General features: G+C 39.8%; 1 protein-coding gene and 1 long non-coding RNA gene across 2 annotated transcripts; one reads left to right on the top strand and one right to left on the bottom strand.

Annotated features, from left to right (window-relative positions):
- Nucleotides 1-310: 310 nt before the first annotated feature.
- MRPL15 (mitochondrial ribosomal protein L15) lies at nucleotides 311-7,514 on the bottom strand. The gene is made up of 5 exons (XM_036338233.1): nucleotides 7,344-7,514; nucleotides 6,127-6,281; nucleotides 5,385-5,550; nucleotides 2,045-2,168; nucleotides 311-1,568 (listed from the first exon to the last, which is right to left on the bottom strand). Exons 1-5 carry the CDS (start codon nucleotides 7,449-7,451, stop codon nucleotides 1,231-1,233), a joined length of 891 nt encoding a protein of 296 aa, XP_036194126.1. The 5' UTR covers nucleotides 7,452-7,514; the 3' UTR covers nucleotides 311-1,230.
- Nucleotides 7,497-8,805, top strand: LOC118670829. The gene is made up of 3 exons (XR_004972478.1): nucleotides 7,497-7,840; nucleotides 7,921-8,076; nucleotides 8,676-8,805. It is a non-coding gene; the product is annotated as an uncharacterized LOC118670829 (long non-coding RNA).
- Nucleotides 8,806-21,104: the final 12,299 nt, after the last annotated feature.

The following is a 21,104-nucleotide window of genomic DNA, read 5'->3' as shown; positions in this document are numbered from 1 at the left end:
AGCCATCAGCCCTGAACTGGTCTCTGTACTTTATCTCATTCAAGCAACTGTGATTTGAGGTTCCTACCAATGGAGCCAAAACTAATTCAAACACCCCAACTCTGTTACTTGGGTCTGTGAAAAATAAAAACATGTTTTAAAATTTTCTAATTGGCTATCATGAAAGATGATCCTAATAGTGATTCTCCCAAGTTCTGTATTAAGGAGTAGTTTAATAACAAGCCAAACTATATAATCTTGAATAAAAACTGAGATTCTCAGGTCAATAGTATATGACATAAATAATTTAAAAAAACAAAATATTGCATCATTTAGATTTTTAAATTTTTTATTTTAAGAAAATATAGAGCTGGGAATCATTTCACTTCTACTGTGGTAGATATAGCATATCTTTGAAAACCTAAATAAGCTTACTGACTGCTGAATCTTTCACATTAATTAACTGTGCTTAATTTTCACATTACCAATTGTTTTTATGGCTTTTATTCTCACTGAACAATTTTTCGACATCATTTAAAATGACTGAAAGACAAGGATCTCCAATATTTATGAAATAAGTAAATGCATATTAATAAGAATTAGAACACTTACTTTCTTCAAGAAAAAAACATTAGTAACTTATTCCTGAATTGTCTATGCATCACTTAAGAAAATTCACTTGAAATTTTTGTTTCAATTTTGATAGCAAATATCATACTACTTAGAAGCCATTCACCAGTCTTATACCTTAAACTCACATCCCACACCGTAATCTCCTTGAGTTGGAGGCTTACCATTTTAACCCTGGGTAGCAGGGCTTCTTTGGGGCTACTGATTAAGAGGGGGCACCAGCTCACTAATTCTAACCGTGACTGAGCAGGTCTGAGAATCAATTCCATCCCACTTGCAAGTTCATTCTGATTTACAATAATAATAAGGTAAGGCCTAGATGAAAAGATCATGAAAAAAAATCTAGAAATATTCTAAATGTTAGAATCTTCCTTTGGCAAACCACCAGGGCGTTTGTACCTTTGAGACAGAACCCATGCCATTTCAGTTCCTCTTTGCAGTCCTAGTTTAGAGCATTTTAAGTTTAGATTTTAAAAAAAAGGGTATGATCACGCCAAAAACAATAAAAAAAAAAAAAAGGGCATCTGGAGAATCACAAATTAAGAAAATGCAAGGAGAAATACGTATGTTTCATTCCCCTTTCCAGTACTCTCTTACAACTCTGCTTTCTTGGAAGGGAATTCATGAGCTATAATACTTGAGCAGATTCTCATCTGTAGGTTTTAGAATTTTCTTATCTGCCATATTCACCACCCATCCAGGAGCAAGACCAAAGAAAATCTGCCTTGGATCCTTTCGAGTACTAAGCATTTTGAAGAGTTCATCTTTAGTGATATCAGGTAAAATATAACCATACTTCTTGGCAAGTTCCAGTCTTGCTTCGGGAAATTTGGCAGGATCCGCCAGGTAACCACGATTCTTTGCATCAGTGTAATACGGGACCAAGGCTTCGGGTGGAAGCATTCTTTTGGGGATGGGTTGTCCCCGCAGAAAGAATGGAACAGGTTTGCATAGAATGTCTAAAAAACATTTTTAAATAAAAAAAAGAAAAATGCAAATATTGGTTATATGCATAATCTTTAATAATTATTTTCATTATTAAATTTTAAATATTACTAGGATCAGGACTTAATTCTAAGAACTTGTTTTATAAATACGCTTGTCTTAAGTAGTAAGCAAATTGAAACACTTCGTTTTCAAAAGTTTGCATCTTAAAAATCAAAGTTACTCCTGGGTTATCAACAAATAATGAATTTCTTACACATAGGCAACATCATATTTAAGCCTCATGTTTAAAAACAAAAACTAAACCTCATTATGATATACTGGCTCAAGTAATTAAAAGAAGATGGAGCCCCACTAGCCACACCACTAATAAGAAATCCAATGTGCCTGAACTGCAAATCAAATAACCATGAGGATTTTTTTAATCCTCATATGGCAGCCAGGATTAGACAAAGAGGAAGAGAAGAAAATGACTGCAGAACAAACTTACCTAGACTTCTTGGATCATAGAAGGCTGTAGTAACAACACCACCATTTTTTTCAATTGCAGCAATGGCTAGTTCTGAAGCCAACTGTACTTCGATATTAATTTTTGCCTTAAAGATGTCAGCACCCTATAACATGTCAAAACAAAGTCTGTTAGTGGATATTTTGAATAAAAGTTAATATGGCAAGCTTCCTTTTTACCGTATTTTCTCCTCCAAAGTGCCTACAATGTAACAGTCATTCCTACTTTTTTTAAAAAATATGTTTTTATTGATTTTAGAGCGAGAGGGAGAGAAACATCGATGGGCTGCCTCCTGCACGCCCCCCATCAAGGATCCAGCCTGCAACCCAGGCATGTGTCCTGACCAGGAATTGAACCGGTAACCTCTCAGTGCATGGGATGATACTTAACCAACTGAGCCACACCCGCCAGGCCATTTCCTACTTTATTTTTTAATTTTATTTTTTTAGTCATTCCTACTTTAAATACCTCTGCTTTGACATCCTATCAACAACATCATCTTATCTTACCAATTTTTATTTCCTGTAAGTGGGGATGACTGTATTTTCATTTGAGGTATTTAGTAGATGCCAATTTAACTACTCATTCCCAGTACTTCATTAATTATAGACTGTATTAAAAATTATAACAACTCTACGACAGAATTACTGCTAAACCAATGTCATAGATGGGCACATTGAAGCAGAGAAGTTAAGTAACTTGCCCAAGATCACAAAGCTAGGGTTAATCCGGGAGCTTAGTCACAAGTGTCTGTGTTCTGAACCACACTATGCCATCTATCTATAAAAAAAGCTAAGCGACCGGCTGACCGGTGGGTACGACACACACTGACCACCAGGGAACAGACGCTCAACACAGGAGCTGCCGAGTGACAGCAACTTTGCAGAGTGTCCTCTCCCACTCCAGGACCCCTCGGGGGAGATCAGAGAGCGAGTTCCAGCCTGATCCCTGCAGGCCAGGCCAAGGAACCCCACCTGCCGAAGGGACTCCGCAGACGCCCTTGGAGCCGCGGTGCCACCCCAGGTGCGGCCGGCCAGGGAGGGACTGCAGGAGGTTGGCTCCAGGGCGGGTCCCGCCCGTCCTGCCCCAACAGCCACCTTCTAATTAATTTCCTTTAAATGTGCACGAATACTGCACCAGGCCACTAGTATGATATAAAAACTTAACTTCCTTATCCCTAAATAAGCAAGAGGCCAAGAGATGGTTAAAGAGGGGGATGAGTGGACTGGAACCAGCGAAAGAACAAAAGATCTGACAATCATATCTGAGCTTTGGAGGGGTCAGCCCCTTCTAGGGAAAAAGGCAAGAGGACAACAGAAATTTACTTTGATTCACTACCGATTTTACTGATAATAATAATAGTCTATCCTGAAAACAGTCAACAATAAAAAATGCAGTACTGAAACTTTAAAGCTCTGTTTTGGGTCACTTTAGTTAGGATGTACTATATTTTACTTTCATTTCAAAACATTCTGACAAAAATAAAAAGATGGTAGCATTACCTTTCTTTTTGTGGTGACAAAAATATTTAGCTAATTTGGCGTGGTTGAAATAAGCTGGCTCCCAATCAAGTTCCTTTCCTTAATTATAAATGTTTAATATATTTCAAAAATATTCCATCAATTTCAAGACATATTTTCTCACATTCTTTCCATGTATAATTCCGGTCTGCATTTGTATAATCACTGGCATCTTTGACTCAGTAAAATTAACATTTTATCATATTATCTGTGATTCTTAATTACTATGCCATAAGTGCTGAACCATTTCCCTATCCTTGGGCATTGGGGTTAGCTCCATTGTTTTCAGTGATATATAAAGCATTTTTAGGAATATCTTTGTTATCAGTTAGGGTTTTCTTGCTTTTCCTTTAGAACAGTGATTTTCAACCAATGTGCTATGGCACACTAGTATGCCTCAAGAATTTTTAAAACGTGCAATATCTAACTATTTAGTCGGGGCACTGACCTCTTTTCCTTTAGATTGTTAAATTAAAAAATAACAACAGCCAACACACTATCTGTCCATTGTGGATGAAACAAAGTTATACCTATTTTCTGTGTGTGTCAGAGCGGCAAAAAATATATTTTTCAGTGTGCTACATAATTTTAGTAATTAGTTTATGTGTCCCATGAGATGAAAAAGGTTGAAAATTGCTGCTTTAGAGCAGTGGTTGCCAACCACTGGTCCGTGGACCACTGGTGGTCTATGAGGTCCGAAACGTTGGCAACTGCTGCTTTAGAACATATACTCCCAAACTGTGCTGAAGGATAACAAGAGTCTTAATAGCTACTATTTATTGCAAATCTGAAGGTCAAACAATTTACAAAGCTGTAAATGATGTGTAATTGTGCTTATTCAACCACTTCACTAGTGCAGTTTTCAGAATTATTTCTGCTAGATTAATAGACACATGCTTAAAAGCTGCAGGGATTTGCAGTTTAATGGCTAATGAGGTCATGGATTTTTCCACAGGTTAATTACACTCAGAGTAGAATACTGAGGCTTAATTATGTATTTGGTATTCTCTTTTCAGATCATTTTATTTGGAACTAGAGGCCCAGTGAACAAAATTTGTGCATGGGGGGGGGGGGGTGCCTCAGCCTCGCCTGCGCCCTCTCACAGTCCAGGAGCCCTCAGGGGATGTCCAACTGCCTTAGTGCTGCCACGGAGGTGGGAGAGGCTCTTGCCAGCACCGCTGCGCTCACCAGCCATGAGCCCAGCTTCTGGCTGAACAGTGCTCCTCCTGTGAGAGCGCACTGACCACCAGGGGACAGCTCCTGTGTTAAGTGTCTGCCCCTGGTGGTCAGTGCACATTACAGTGACCGGTCATTCTGCCATTTGGTCGATTTGCATATTAGCCTTTTATTATATAGGATACTTTTATCCATAAGGTTTACTTTTCAAAGGAAGCTTAAAAGGTTTTTCCATAAACATATGCTTCCCTCTAGTGGACACAGCTATGTTATTGACATATGTATAAGAAACAGGAGTAGTTGATAAATAATGTACAAGGGGGTGAGGTGGGATGTGTGAGTGCTCCCTCATGAAAGAAAGATCATCCTGGTATGATGACATCTGAACAGAGAAAAAGAAGTGACAGAGCAAGCTGAATGGATGGATACACAGGAGAAGAACATCCCAAGAACAGGGGTCCCTCAATAAAAAATGCTGGCTTTCTAAAACACAATCACTACTACCTACTGGTTATGACAACTGAAAAAGATAAAAAAAAAAAAAAAAAAGACGGCAAAGTGTTGATTAAATGGAAATCAGAGATAGTCTTCTACGTAACTCCAAAATAAATCGAATCTAGATTTACCTCCTCTACCAGCTGGACACCATAATCCCTTTTAAATGGTTGAATGGTCACACCTCTTCCATTGACAAGCTGGGTTAAGTCAATAGGTTGAGTAGGATCAACTCGACCCAAATCAATAAGATACTGCAGTCTGTTGAGGCTCAAAGGTTGATATTGACGTCTGAAGCTACAAAACAAGAAAGTAAAGGTTGAAAAACTCAGTCAAACTTATATTTTGTAAGTTCTCCATATCAACTCAAAGCTCTGTCCTGTGTTTTCCTCCGTCAATTCAGATGGCTAAACAAAATAAATCCCTCCTGAATACAACAAAAATATGTAATATTGCTTGATTTTTGGTAATGAAACAGAACCAGTACTTTCTTTGTTTCACTAAAAATAATTTACCTCTCTAAACATTTCACTCATTTACACAAATAAATAACTGTGGAAAATGTAACCCATTATCTGAATTATGCATTAATTATTGGATGACTACTATGGGCCACATTTTTATATATATTTTGCTAAGCCTCTGAACAGCCACAAAAGCAGGCATTATCATCTCCATTTTGCAGGTCTGAGTGCAACATCTGGTTTTTTTTTTTCCTACTAATCCAGCTAAATTTCATTACCAAAAATAGTTCAGAGAAACAGTAGCAAAAGTTGGTTTCAAAGTGAATTTACAATTCTACCAAGCTATTTTTTTTAGGTGATTCTCAGTGTAAATTAGGGATTTTTATTTTACAAAGCAAAGGAACCTTACCTATGTCCTTCATTAAACCCATATTTGGGGATTCGGATGTAAAACGGGGTCTGGCCTCCCTCGAAGCCCAGTCGGGGCCGGGTTCCCCTCTGCCGTTCTCCTTTATGGCCTCGGCCACATTTTCTACCTCTTCTCCGACCTCTTGGTCGTCTTTCCTAAAATGAAAAAAGAGTTTTATAATCCACAAATGCATTTTTAAACATCTATTTTACCTTTTCACTGTATATTTTGTATGCCATTTATTCATCCAACCAACCAGTACTAGCTACAATTCTAGCTGCTCTAATGTCTGCAAACTCTAAAGCAGTATCTTTGCCTCTGAAGTGCAGCTGATTCTTCTAAAGTCCAAGTTGTGTTTCAAAGGCAACGACCCCAGGATGGAAAAGAGATAGGGATTCTGTAACAATCTGGCATTGAAAAAAGCCTAGAATTAAACATCCCTAACAAACAAGGATAGAGGGAAATCAAGAAAATTCATCTTGCAATTAATTGTAAATATATCATTGTTACCTACATTATTTTAAAGATTAACTGATAAAGAAAATACTATTTCCTGGCACCTCACAAAAGCAAGGATTGGTTTTCAAAATGACAGTGTCAACTAAGAACTATTCAGAGCTGTATTCAGTGGTTTTCAAAAAAAGGCATTTAATGTGACAAATCAATTCATATCTTTCCCATGAAGACCAAAATATATTGGAAAAGCACTTCATTTTATTTTTTTAAAATATTTTATTGATTTTTTACAGAGAGGAAGGGAGAGGGATAGAGAGTTAGAAACACCAATGAGAGAGAAACATGGATCAGCTGCCTCCTGCACATCCCCCACTGGGGATGTGCCCGCAACCAGGGTACATGCCCTTGACCGGAATCGAACCTGGGACCCTCGAGTCCGCAGGCCGATGCTCTATCCACTGAGCCAAACCGGTTAGGGCAGCACTTCATTTTAAATCCAATTCTGAGAAAAGCCATCATTTGTGCAGTTCTTGCGACTTCGCCCCTCCCTAATTCACTTAATTATGCTTTTAAGTGTAAACCTCATGAGGAGTCGGGACCACGTGGGAAGACTCTGAGCACAGAAGGCTCCAGGGGCTCGGAACCCTGTGCTCATCCCACCGCCCTTCGGGAAAGGAGCCTTCCATCCGGCGCGGCCCGCGGGAAAGGCCGCTCGCCTCGCCCCGCCGCAGCGCTGCCCCGCACCGTCACCAGCCATTTACCGGTTTCTTGGAGCCTGGATTCGGCCTTAGGTTGGCCAGGCTCACGCGGGGCAGGGCCCGGATCAAGTCCAGACCCCTGGCCCCACCGCCTCGCGCGGGAGCCGCCATGACCCGCCGGCCGGGAACCAGCGCAGGTGCCCTCCGCCGCCTCCGAGCCCACGTGATCGCAGGGCGCTGCTTTACGGCCGCGGCCCCGCCCCTGTCGTACTGCAGCGTCCGCGGCGCGGTCTGCCCCCGTCGCGCCTGGAACCTGGAGTCCGGCTTCTGGAGGAGGAGCGGTGTGGCCATGTGATCTTCAGTTGAGAGTTCGATCCCTGAGGTCGGACTTTTAACCTACGTCCTCTTGCGCCCCCACTAAATACGCTGTCGTTAGGGAGTTTTTGGAGGGAGTCTTCTCTGAGCTCAACCTGGAGCCTGGAATAAAATAACGCTCTTCTAAATGATTAGCTTTGAGCTTATGGTAAGATAAGAAAATAAAACTGAATATGTGCAAATAGGTACGGACAATTGTATGTTTTAATATTTTGGGTCATTTTTATATGTTTTTAATGTTGTTGTTTTTTAATTTAAATGAAAGATTAGGGTCCGGCTATGAAATGCCTGGCTAATACCAGCCTGTGAGTAAGATTCAAACGAAGCGTCCTCTTCCGTATGCATTTCTATGGCTTTGACTGAGACACGGGGATACTGGCTTCCCTTACTGTTAACAATGATAGGAGCATGCCGAGGCTTGGTAAGTAAATGTAGGGCACTGTGTTAAATTGGTCTTATTCGATTATCTGACTACACAACCATTGGTAAATGTCACAGGATTCCAGGGCAGGAGGGATAGAGAAGCTGAGACGGGAGAGTTAAAACAAGGCCAGACAGTGTGGGCAGTTTGCAGCAATTTATAACTAACAAGCCATTATTTTCCCCAGCCAAGGACACCTGAGAGCAAATGGTTAAAAACCTCCCTAACAAGAGAATGCAGAAAGGGAGGGGGAAGGAGAAAAGAAAAAAGGGCAGTTTTACTCCCTCAGCAGAGAAGCCAGCAGTCTCAGGCTTGGCAAGATAAAGTTGCCAGGTGCTTCTCCCAAATTCTGGGAGGCCACAAGGTAAAAAAGGGCCTTGAGAATTAATCTGTACCAAAATATTCAGCAAAGGAATGTTGAAACCTATATCCCTGAAAAAGCAATAACCTAACAGATAGACAGGAGGGTATATAATGCCTCTGACCCCCACCCAGCTCGCTCTTCAAATTAGTGCTTCATAAACCAGGTGTATAGGTTTGCTTGCATTGTTTTTTCAATAAAGGTGCATGCTTTAATAAACTGGTTTTTCACAACACAGCCAAGATCTCTCGTATACATTCATTTATATGAGAAGACAAGGATTGAGATTGGGAACAGCCTTCTCCCACTGACTCAGGGCTATCTGGTAACACTTCTGTGGTGTCATGAGAGGTGCCTCAAGTCTAATAGTAAAGGTAGGTGCTAATACCCTTTAAGGCTTGGAAAGGTTGGTTGGGTAGCTTGACCAAAGCCTCACAACCATCAGCAGAGCCAGGATTCAAACGTCCACTGCCTCCTATTATAAAATTAGTATTTTTTTATAATATAAAAATTGAATATATGCGGCACAAAATTCCTAACATTTTTACTTTAAAAATGTCAGCTTCTCAATGTTTGTCTTAGGTAAGGGTAATACAGAAGATCACCTTTTTCTTCTTTTTTGTTGTTCTTTTTATATTTCACCATCTTCTGGGGAGTTTTTCTTGTTGATCCCCATTAGTGATCATAAATAATAAAAGTGAGAAATAAATTTTTGGAGGGCAATGTTGACAGAAGAAACATCCAAACCTATAGAGAATCTGTATAAGTTTGAGCCAAACTGATGACTATTGCCAGGAAGCAATATTTCAAGGGATTGAGAAAATGCTCAGAGAATGGCAGTTTTACAGCTTATTTTATACATTAGACTCAAAGGAAGAAACATAAGGAGGGTTACATAAAATTCATTGGTGGTAGATTAGGGAGGCAGGAGAAAGCAAAGTGGGAGGAATCTCTGACTTTGGATAAAGAGTAAAACACAGAGATACATACTTCTTTTACATTGATGGATAGTTAACAATTTTTACGCTAATTTACAGCGCGTAGACAAGGTATTCCGGGAACAAGATAACAATGAAGGATTCTGTGGTCTTGGGCCCTGAGGCATCTTGAAAACATTTCTCTGAATTCCAAGGGTATGTTATCTTAGATGCAAAAGGACAATAAAATAGACAGGCTTTTTAAGGTAAAGATTGGCCTTTGTGAAGGCCAGTATTGTACCTTCAACCTGGGTATGGGCCCTGTCTGGGAACTGAAACTGAGACCCTTCGGTGCATGAGACAACACTCCACCCAACGGAGCCACACTGGCTGGGGCTAATTGTTTTATCAATTTTTGACATTTATTCATTTATCTTATGATAGATGAAGATTTAGATAATTTGAACTATTCCAGTATTTTAGTTCTCTCATGGTAAACAATGCAATTTAAATAATGTAAGTACTTTAAATATCCATTTATAGCAGTGGTTCTCAACCTTCCTAATGCCGCGACCCTTTAATACAGTTCCTCATGTTGTGGTGACCCCCAATTTCATTGTTACAAATTGAACATAATTAAAGCATAGTGATTAATCACAAAAACAATATGTAATTATATATGTGTTTTCTGATGATCTTAGGCGACCCCTGTGAAAGGGTCGTTCGACCCCCAAAGGGGTCGCGACCCACAGGTTGAGAACCGCTGATTTATAGGATTTTTCAACTTTCTTTGTTTAAATTTTTTTTATTTTTTCCATCACCACTTAACGTCTATGCACTCTTCCACCTCCACCTATCGCCCCCCCCCCAATTACCACACTGTTGTCCATGTCAAATCATACAAACTATAATGTCTGACCACAATGGAATTAAACTTAAAAAGAATAACAGGAAGATATCTGAAAAATCCCCATATACATGGGATCTAAACATATTACTAAATAGCTCATGGATCAAACAAGAAATCAAAGAATAAATTTTTAAAAATATTTTAAACAGAATAAAAATGAAAGCATGACATATCAAAATTTGTGGCATGGAGCTAAATAGGTCTTAGAGGGAAATTTATAGCATAAACACTCATATTGGGGCGGGGGGAAGAGAAAAATCTCAAATCAATGGTTAAAGCTAAGAAGCTAGAAAAAGAACAAAATAAATCCAAATAAGCAGAAAAAGGGGAAAGATGACAATGAAAATAACAAAAAAGAGAAAATCTATTAAACAAAAAAAATGTTTGGTTTGAGGTCAAGTTAAATGATAAAGATCAAGCAAGGCCAACCAGGATAAAAAGAGAAAAAACAAACTGCTAATATCAGGAAAGAGAGGAAGCATCACTACAGACCCTTCAAACATTGAAAGAGATGTACAAATATAGTGGACACATTTACGCCAATAAATTCAGCAACTTCAATAAAATAAGCAAATTCTTTGAAAGCCACAAACTATCCTAGCTGATTCAAGAAGCAAGAGACAGGACTTCTGGAATGGTGGTGTAAGGATTTGGCAGAACATTCCACCAGTGAAACAATCACTTCAATGGTGAAATTAATCTTTTTTAATATTTAATTTCTTTGTAAATTGTTCTGACATAGAGCAAATGAAGAAACATTTATTCAAGAAAATCTAATAAGTCTTGGTAAGAACAGCAAGAGTCTGTGCCATTTGAGCCATGTCCCATTCCTAACACCACCAGCCCTCCCCCAGCTTGGAAAGATAGAACTCTACTTTTGGCAGCTATGAATAAGAAGATGGGATTTCCTCCCTCCTCTTAGCTCCCAGACTAGGGTGACAGTTTTTCCCTGGGAGAGTAGGCTACTGGCATCTCTAATACTCTCAGCGTTGGGTTACAGAAGCTCTATTCCAGGCAAGTGCAGCCAAAAGAGCTGAAGCCCTTTTACCCCAATTCGCCCTTACTCTTAGAGTGGAAGCTATACCATGGCTGGTGCCAGGTTGAAAATATTGGGCCCGGAGAGCACACACCCCAGCTTGCTCATAGGATGAAGGTTTCATGCCAAGAAGGATGTATGGGCTGAATTGTGTCTTGCAAAATTCGTATGTTGAAATCTTAACTCCCAGTTCCTCATAATGTAATTGTATTTGGAGAAAGTGTCTTTCATAAGGTAAGTTAAAATGGGGGCATTTGGGTGGGCCATAATGCACAATTACTCATGTCCTGATAAAAAAATGATATTTGAACAAAAACCTGGATAAAGGAAAGACATTGTGAAAACACAGGAAGAAGATAGTCATCCAGAAGCCAAGACGAAAGGCCTCAGAAGAAACCAACCCTGCCAAACATCCTGTTCTCAGACTTCTCACTGTCAGAATTGTGGGAAAAATAATTTATGTTGTTTAAGCCACCCAGTCTGTGGTACTTTGTTATGGCAGCCCTAGAATACAGGTTTTGGTACCAGAAAGTAGGGTGTTGTTGTAAAAAATTCCTGAAATTGCAGAACTGGGTAATGATTAGAAAAAGAAACCAAAACTAAAGTTTGGAAAATTCTCAGCATATCCATATTTCAAAAATTTGAGAAAGCATGTTCTGGAAAGAACATCAAGGATATGGCTGGATAATCATTCACAAGGGGAGCCCAACAATAAATTTGAACTGAAAGATGGAAGAATCAGAAAATAGTAAATATAGATTGATAGAGATTATGAAATATGGGGAATGGAGAGAAAAAAAATGAATAAATCTGAACAGAGCCTTAGAGAGTTGAGGGATGTTATTAGGCACGAAAACATGTGTAATAGAAGTAACAGAAGGAGAGAGAGAGAAGCAGAAACCTATGGACTATATACTGGCTGAAAACTTCTGAAATATGATGAAATCATTACATATACAAGAAGTTTCATAAAATCTAAGTGGGATAAATTAAAGGAAGTCTACACACCGACACATCATAACCAAGTATTGAAAGCTCAAGGTTTGCCCTAACTGGTTTGGTTCAGTGGATAGAGCATCGGCCTGCGGACTCAAGGGTCCCGGGTTCGATTCCGGTCAAGGGCATGTACCTTCCGGGTTCGATTCCGGTCAAGGGCATGTACCTTCGTTGCAGGCACATCCCCAGTGGGGAGTGTGCAGGAGGCAGCTGATCGATGTTTCTCTTTCATCAATGTTTCTAGCTCTCTATCCCCTCTCCTTTCCTCTCTATAAAAAAAAAAAAGAAAGAAAGAAAAAAAAAAAAAAGAAAGCTCAAGGTTTATATCAAAAGGAATTAAAAGCAGGGACTCAAGAATTGTATGCCAGTGTTCATTGCAGCATTGTTCACAAAAACCAAAAGGTTGAAATAGCCCAAGTGTCCATCAAGAGATGAATGGATAAACGAAATGTAGTGTATAATACAAATGTAATCCTAACAGGAAGTGAAGATCTGCTACATGCTAGCTATAATATGGATGAATCTTGAAAACATGCTAAATGAAATAAGCCAAATACAAAAGGACAAATATTGTATGTGTCCACTTACATGAAGTTCCTAAAATAGGCAAATATATACAGACAGAAAGTAGATTAGACATCGATGTGAGAGAGAAACATTATTGGTTGCTTCCCGTACATGCCCCAGTGCCCCAGTGCCCCAGTGCCCCAACCGGGGATCAAAACCACAATCCAGGTTTGTGCCCTGACCAGGAATCAAACCAGCAACCTTTTCGCTCACAGGACAACACTGAACCTACTGAGCCACTCTGGCCAGGCAAGCCAGCACTATCCTGATACCAAAACCAGATAAAAACATTACAAGAAAAAAACAAACAAACCTATAACTTAATACCCCTGGCCAACATTTGTTATCAATCTTTTTTATTATAGTCATCCTAGTAAATGTGAAGTGGTATTTCATTTAGTTTTTCATTTGAATTTCAACAGTTGCTTAATATGGTAAGCGTTTTTTTTTTATGTTTGTTGGCCATTTGTATATCTCCTCTGGAGAAATTTCTATCTAAATCTGGGAAACCACCCTAACCGGTTTGGCTCAGTGGATAGAGCGTGGGCCTGCGGACTGAAGGGTCCCAGGTTCGATTCCGGTCAAGGGCATGAACCTTGGTTACAGGCACATCCCCAGTAGGGGGTGTGCAGAAGGCAACTGATCAATGTTTCTCATTGATGTTTCTAACTCTCTATCCCTCTCCCATCCTCTCTGTAAAAAATCAATAAGATCTGGGAAACCATTCTCTATTCCAAGGTCACAAAGATTTAAACCTTTGTATTATTCTTCAAAGAATTTATAGTTTTAACTCATATTTAGGTCTTTGATCCATGTGTGTAAATTTTGTATGTGATGTGAGAAAGCTGTCCACCTCCATTCTTTTGTGTGTGGATATCCAGTGGACAACTGATTTTTGACAAAGATTCCAAGGAAATTCAAAAGGAAATGATAATCTTTTCAATAAATGGTGATAGAAAATTGGATGGCCATATGCAAAATAAAACTGGATATCCATCTCAATTATTTTATGCCATATGCAAAATTAGTTCAAAATAGGTCATAATAAACATCTTAAATATAAAAGCTGCCAACCTTTAAAAACAAAAAAGTAAGTGGTTTAGCCAGGGAACTTGAGTTTCCCGTATAGCAGAGGAATTACAATTTGGAACATGCAAACTATGGTGAACCATAGGCAAGTCCAGAGAACAAAGGAGGTGAATGTGATTTTGATACAGGAAGGGAGGAAGTTGAAAGAGGGAGTTTTGAAAAGAAGTTTATTGCAGGACAGTGAGAATTTGGGGTTGTGGCAGTTCCTCATTGGCTGAGTGGTTGTTGGGCAAAGAAAAAAAATCATTGTTCTACCTTCTGCTGTATGTAAAGAAAGCTTCTTCCTGCTGGGGTGTGTTAAATTAGGTGCCATGAATGGTATGTCCATGAAATCACTCCTTTTGTGATTCCTGACTCCATTTTGAATCAAGTTTTCCTTTATTCATTTTCACACAACTAAAATTATAAATCTTTCATTTTTTAATTTTTTTTATTTTTTTTAATATATATTTTTATTGGTTTCAGAGAGGGAGAGATAGAAACATCAGTGATGAGAGAGAATCATCGATTGGCTGCCTTCTGATTGCACCACACTGGGGATTGAGCCTGCAACCCAGGCATGTGCCCTGACCGGGAATCGAACTCAAGACCTCCTGGTTCATAGGTCGATGCTCAACCACTGAGCCATGCTGGCTGGGCTCATTTTTTTATTTTAAAAAATTTTTGTTTTTTATTTTTTGTAAATTATAAATATTTTATAAGAAAGCCTAGCAGAAAGTATTAGTTATGTTGAGATAAACAAAAATTTCTTAAAGCATAAACTGAAATAAAAGATATAAACTATAAAAAGAAAAACCAATACATTTGACTTTATTAAAATTAAAAAATTTGTTCTTTAAAAGCTTTAAGATAATGGAAAAAAAGTCCAGTCACAGATGGGGAGAAAGTGTTCTCAAAATATGTATTTGACAAAGCACTCAGAATAAATATAAAATTTTTATAACTCAATAATAATGACAGCCCACTTAAAACATAGACAAAAGATTTGATCAGATATACTAGCTTTCGCTATAGTAGCTCTCTTCATAATAGCCCCAAACTGGAGATAACTACAAAGTCCAGGAGCAGGTAAACAGGTCGACAAAATATACATAATGGAATGCTACTTAGCAATAATGAATGAACAACTGATACAACAATATGGATGAATCTCTAAACAATGATGCTGAATGAAAGAACTGCTAGAAAACACAAATGAATCTATTATGACAAAATAATCAGAGGTTTCCTAAGGATGTGTCTCTTCCCCACAGAGGAAAGAAGCAAGGATAGACAACAAAGGAGCCCAAGAAAACTTGTGTGTGTGATGTTCATTATTTTGACAGTGGTGATAGTTCTAGGAGTCTATAGGAAAACAAAACTTACAAATTGTATACTTTACACTTTGCCGTTCATTGTATGTCACATACCTAAATAAAACTGCAGAAAGAGCTAAAATATATAACAATGTTTTTAAACTTCTTGTAAAGGTGTTTTTGTAATATGTTTATCCATATTCACCTTTGTGTAATAACTCATCATATGACTGTGACACGGTGAATTTATCCATTTTCCTGTTGATGAATGTTTAGGTTTCTCTTGGTTTTTCACTTTACAGAGAGTGCTGCTGTTAATATACCTATATGTTTCCCTGTGCACACATATGGGAGGGTTTCCAAAGTAGACCCCCAGAGAAGAGTTGTTGGGTCATAGCTACACAAACCTGCAACTTTACTAGAACTTCCCCAATTGTTCTTTCAGAGTCATTCAGTTTTGTACTCCCGTTAGCAGTGTATGCAATTTAACCTTGTTTTGTTCTGTCCAATGTCATGTGCCTGATACTGATGAGATGATGAGACCTAGGTTCTTATCTTCTTAAAGGAAAGATTTCAATCAGGAGACAGAGTGCGCGTGACCGGCAACATGCGTCTCTCTCAAAAAAATAAAATTAATGGGAGGAAAAAAGAGACAAAGCACAATAAAGCAAGCAAGAATTTATTGGCCACAGCAAAAACACACTCGGGACAGTGATACAAGGAAGGACGTAGAAGAAACAACAGGAGAGCCTAGGCTGGGCTTCTTTGCTCACTGGACAGTTAGAGAAAAGGGGGCCTTGGAGACAGGTCCAGGGGTTAGCCCAGGATGAGCTGCTGCTGCCCATTGCTCCCCTGGTTGCAAGTCTCCTGTGGTCTCTCCAGAGGGAAGAAGTGGGGAGGGAAAGTAACGGGGTCCTCTCCTTGGGGAGAGCACTCTCGGGGTCCTTATCTGTGTTAAGGGTATTTATCTCTCTCTTGCAGGTAGAAATTTTAGGGGCAGTTTCAGGGGAGGGTCTCAATAGAATATTTATCAGCTTTCCAGGAGTGCTCTTTTAGGGCCGTGCTCTCCAGTGATTGGTCAGTGCCAGGGCAGGGGGTCATTAGTCAATGCCCTTGGTCCTGCATCAGCCACTGAGTCACTTGTCTGGTTTTGCTCCTTTTTTGGGCTAAGAGCTGAAAAACAACTGAGGCTTAGATGTTATCTTTAGGGAGGAAAAGGTCAGAGGGTTTAAACTGGTGACCAGTGATATGATAGGGGAGGAAAGGTTACCCTGGGGTCAAGGTCTTTGTTTTCCCATTTCTGCCCCTTGCTAGGCATTCAGGTCTTTCCACTCTGGTGACCCCTGTACCTGGCCCATCATCTTTGTGCTGCTCATGTTTGTCTAACTGTCTATCACAGGTCTAAAGTAGTAAATTGTTTTAACTTGCATTTTTTAATTATTTGGATAATTAGGTACTTCCTTTTAAGTGTTAATCATTTGAATTTCTATTTCTGGATATTACCTAAAATTTGGTGGGAGGAAAAATGGAGGAACCATCTGAATATTCTCCAGTTATTCCAATATCAGTTGCTGGAAAATTACCATTTTCCCACTGATTTGAAATGCCACCCTTAACATGTACCTGTTTATTCTGTGTGGTTATTTATTTTCTATGTATATATTTCTTTATTTTGCGCTTTAGATCTGTTTAGAAATAAATCCAAGTAACTAAGGGCATTCAGTAAATATTCTGCTTGTCCTTTCTTGCATTGGTAATTTATTCTTTTAACTTTTGTAATTCCAGATGATGTCAATGGGAGGGAAAAATCTTTTTTCTCTGCTCTCTTAGGTGCAGTGACTGGGGCCCTGCAAATTAAACTGACACAAGACAGATTAATAGGAGAAAAAAGTTCACTCAGATACATATGGGAGGCCCTCACAGAAATGACATGAAAAGCAAGTCAGACATAGAGACTTATGTACCATTTCAACAAAGGGAAATACATTTACAGAGAAATGACAAGACAAAAGAAAAGGGTTTTTAGCTTCTAAATCTCCCATGTTTATAAAGTTTAGAATTATTTTATTTTATTTTTAAAATATATTTTTATTTACTTCAGAGATGAAGGGAGAGGGAGGGAGAGAGATAGAAACATCAATGATGAGAGACAATCATTGATCAGCTGCTTCCTGCACGTCCACTACTGGGGATCAAGCCCACAACCCGGGCATATGCCCAGGACCTTTCAGTCCGCAAGCCCATACTCTAGCCACTGAGCCAAACCAGCTAGGACCAGAGTTATTTTATAAAATTAAAAAATCTTATTAGGATTTTCAAAGCACTTTTTATGAAAGTATAAGTTATTGAGATTTTAATTGGGAGAAAATTGTATTGGCCAATTAGTTCTGAGGAAACTGATACCCTTATAATATTGCATCTTCCTATCCAATTATTTGTCTTTTCTTTATCTTGGCAGCTTCATACTTTTCCTGATATGTATCTGGTACATTCTTAAGTTTTGCCAAAATATATATTTTAAAATTTCTACTGTGAGTATTTTTTTCTTCCATCAGATAGTCTAACCAACTTTTGTTTGTAGCTAGAAAAAAACATTCTTTTTTGTATATTGATTTAGTAATGGGCTATATTTCTGAATTTTCTTGTTAGTAATTTTAAAATTACTTTGATTAAACTTTCCCTTTGTATAGTCATTTTAAATAATGATAATTTCGTATTTTTTCAATTATTATATTTATTTCATTCTCTTACTTGGGAAAGAGAGAAATAAATTATAGTTGACCCTTAAACAACACAGAGGTTGGGGGCACCCCCTCTCCCACAGTAGAAAATCCACATATAACAATTGACTCCCCCCAAATTTAACGAAGTCCCTCATCCATCAGTATCCAAGGGGATTAGTTCCAGAACCCCTGTGGATACCAAAATTCCAACCCTCAAGTTCTTTATATAAGACTAGAAGCCCAGGTGTGGGCAAGGTCAGTGGAGGGGGTGGAAGCTGATGCTGGGTGGAGGTGGGCAAAGAGGGGAGGGAATGGGGGACAAAAAAAAAGACTAGAGGCCCAGTGCATGAAATTTGTGCACTGGTGGGGTGTCCCTCAGCCCAGCTTGCACCCTCTCCAATCTGGGACCCCTCAGGGGATGTCCGACTGCCAGTTTTACTCTTGATCCCTGTGGACCTAAACCAACAGTCGGACATCCCTCTCACAATCCGGGACTGCTGGCTCCCAACCACTCGCCTGCCTGCCAGCCTGATCACCCCCTAACCACTCCCCTGCCAGCCTGATTGATGCCTAACTGCTCCCCTGCCGGCCCAGTTGCCCCCAACTGCCCTCCCCTGCCGGCCCAGTCGCTCCCAACTGCCCTCCCCTGCAGGCCTGGTTGCCCCCAACTGCTCTCCCCTGCAGGCCTGGTCCCCCGCAATTGCCCTCCCTCCCCTGCAGGCCCAGTTGCTCCCAACTGCCTTACCCTGCTGGCCTGGTTGCCCCTAACTGCCCTTTCCTGCTGGCCTGATCACCCACAACTGCCCTCCCCTGCCGGCTATCTTGTGGTGGCCATCTTGTGACCACATGGGGGCAGCCATCTTGTGTGAGGGCGTGATGGTCAATTTGCAAATTACCTCTTTATTATATAGGATGGTGTAGATCAATGCATAAGGTCAGGGCGCCTCATATGTAGTTTGCTGAACAGTATTTTCTATCCCTAGCTAGTTGAATCCCCAGATGCTAAACCTGGAAACACAGAGAGCCAAAACTATGTTTATTGGGAAAAAAATCTGTGATAAGTACACCCACCAGATCAAACCTGTGTTGTTCAATGGTCAACTGTAATTAGAAGACTAAGGTTGCTTAAAGAATGTAGAGTTTAGATAAACCTTGTAAGAATAGTAGTATTTGGACTTGGAAAGAGGGGAGGATGACTGAAATACTTCAACCTGAACTGTCCTACTTCCCGTTAATGGAAGTTAATTGATAGAACCAATTGGTGGCTCCTGATATTACATTATAGAAAAATTCACATTCTAGTGATTTGGAATGTCCTGTGTTCATAGTAAGAGCTAAAGAAATATTATTTTCTCTATTAACATCACAACTGTCACCTGAAGACTGTCATCACCAAAATTCAATGCCTGGAGTCCCCAATTTGGGATGCGGTGAGGGGAGAGAGACTTACTTTGGTGCAAACAACTCAATTGTGAGACATCACAGCCAGGGAACATCACAGCTGTGCTATATGCAGAAAAGGGACATCTAGTCCCACACTTACTAATCAGCACTATCTCATTATCCACCATTCATTCTGAGGGTCAACACAACCAAATACTTAAAAGTCTAAATATACACTTGGATGTGAAATGTGAGTCACAGTATTATTGTCGATAAATCAGTATAAACTTAAAATCTCTGAGAGTCCACAAAATTCTCAAATCTAAGCACTCAAATCCAAGACAAGAAGAATACGACATGAATGAGACACTCTTCCCCTCACCCTCAACCCTCCAGCTTTCTGGTTATCATGTGAATTAAAGTGAAGTGGTTTTTGTGGTGTTGTTTTTATGTTCACCAGCTTCCTTTCCTCTCTTACACTGTACTACCTTAAGGATTGTATATATCCTTTAATTTTCTCCCGGGGATTGTAAACTCCTAAAGGTCAGAGTGATACCATTATAATGAGCAAGTTATTAATAACGGGAAAGGAGCAAAGGGAAGGCCAGACATTATGGGCATGTCATATGGGCAGCTTCATCAGGAAGCTGCAACTTTGCACTCCCCGGGGAACCACGGGCCTATTCCTTGCAAAACACTGGGGGAAGGGAGCCAACAAAGGGAAGATACTATATTATACTACATCATGCCCAGTAAAGTTGGGGTGACATAGGGAAGGTACTTGTCTGTCAGTCACGCGTGGGAACAAAGATCATTTTGCCAGAATGAGTGTGGCCACTGCAAGTGCACAAAAACTTGGGAAGACATAACCTCCTAAACAAGGAGTTCACTCTCCGGGCTCTCTCTGTGCGCTTGGCTCTCTTGTTGCTCTGGTGCTCTTGGCTCGCTCTTAGATTCCTTACATTTGCCCATATGGCCCACGCAATGTGGACCTCACACGCAATGGACTGATGGATTGCAGCAGGAAGCACAAGCTAAACTAGTCTGATGATGGACTGGTCTCAGCTCCAACGTGGAAAGGAAACTCTGGACACTGGCTCTGATGTTAGCTCTACCGAAGCTCTAAATCTTCTATGAGGGAAATGGGACTTTGGAAACTCAGGGATTTAATTTCAGGGAAATAAAAATCACTTGTTCTCCCACGAGTGTCAGAAAATTCTTTTTCTTGGGATATCGCAAGAATTCCACTCCCACTAGCAACCAGGAAGAGACCCTCTTCCTTCCACTAACAAGAGCATTTGCCTTTGGGTGTTTCTATCTCAGATCCTAGCCTACCATGTATTTGATATGCATTGAGATACCCCTGCAGAAAAGGGACATCTAGTCTCACACTTAAATAAGCACTATCTCATTATCCACCCATAAGTTTTGCATTCTCAGTGACAACTGAATGTTTTCCTTTCCAGCTTCAGTTAGTTTTTTAAAAAAATGTTTTTATGTACTTATTTTTTTTTACAGGAGTAGCTGTTTTTGTTTTTTAAATGTATCTTTATTGATTTCAGAGAGGAAGAGAGAGAGAGAGAGAGAGAGAGAGAGAGAGAGAGAGAGAGGTCAATGATAAGAGAGAATCACTGATTGACTGCCTCCAGCATGCACCACACTGGGGGAATAGAGCCTGCAACCCAGGTATGTGCCCTTGGCTGGAATAGAACCCAAGACCCTTCCATCCGCAGGCCAATGCTCTATCCACT

The sequence above is a fragment of the Myotis myotis genome, unplaced genomic scaffold, assembly GCF_014108235.1.
Source record: "Myotis myotis isolate mMyoMyo1 unplaced genomic scaffold, mMyoMyo1.p scaffold_m19_p_16, whole genome shotgun sequence".
Taxonomy (NCBI): Eukaryota; Metazoa; Chordata; class Mammalia; order Chiroptera; family Vespertilionidae; genus Myotis; species Myotis myotis.
The sequence above is the reverse complement of the archived record's forward strand: the minus strand, read 5'-3'. Positions and strand labels throughout refer to the sequence as shown.

Excerpts from the sequence above, each read along its gene's own strand:
- MRPL15 (XM_036338233.1), bottom strand. The coding sequence starts at position 7,451 with ATGGCGGCTCCCGCGCGAGGCGGTGGGGCCAGGGGTCTGGACTTGATC. Across the intron at positions 6,282-7,343 it reads ATCCAGGCTCCAAGAAACCG|GAAAGACGACCAAGAGGTCG; the intron begins GTAAATGGCTGG and ends TTTTCATTTTAG. Across the intron at positions 1,569-2,044 it reads CTATGATCCAAGAAGTCTAG|ACATTCTATGCAAACCTGTT; the intron begins GTAAGTTTGTTC and ends AATGTTTTTTAG.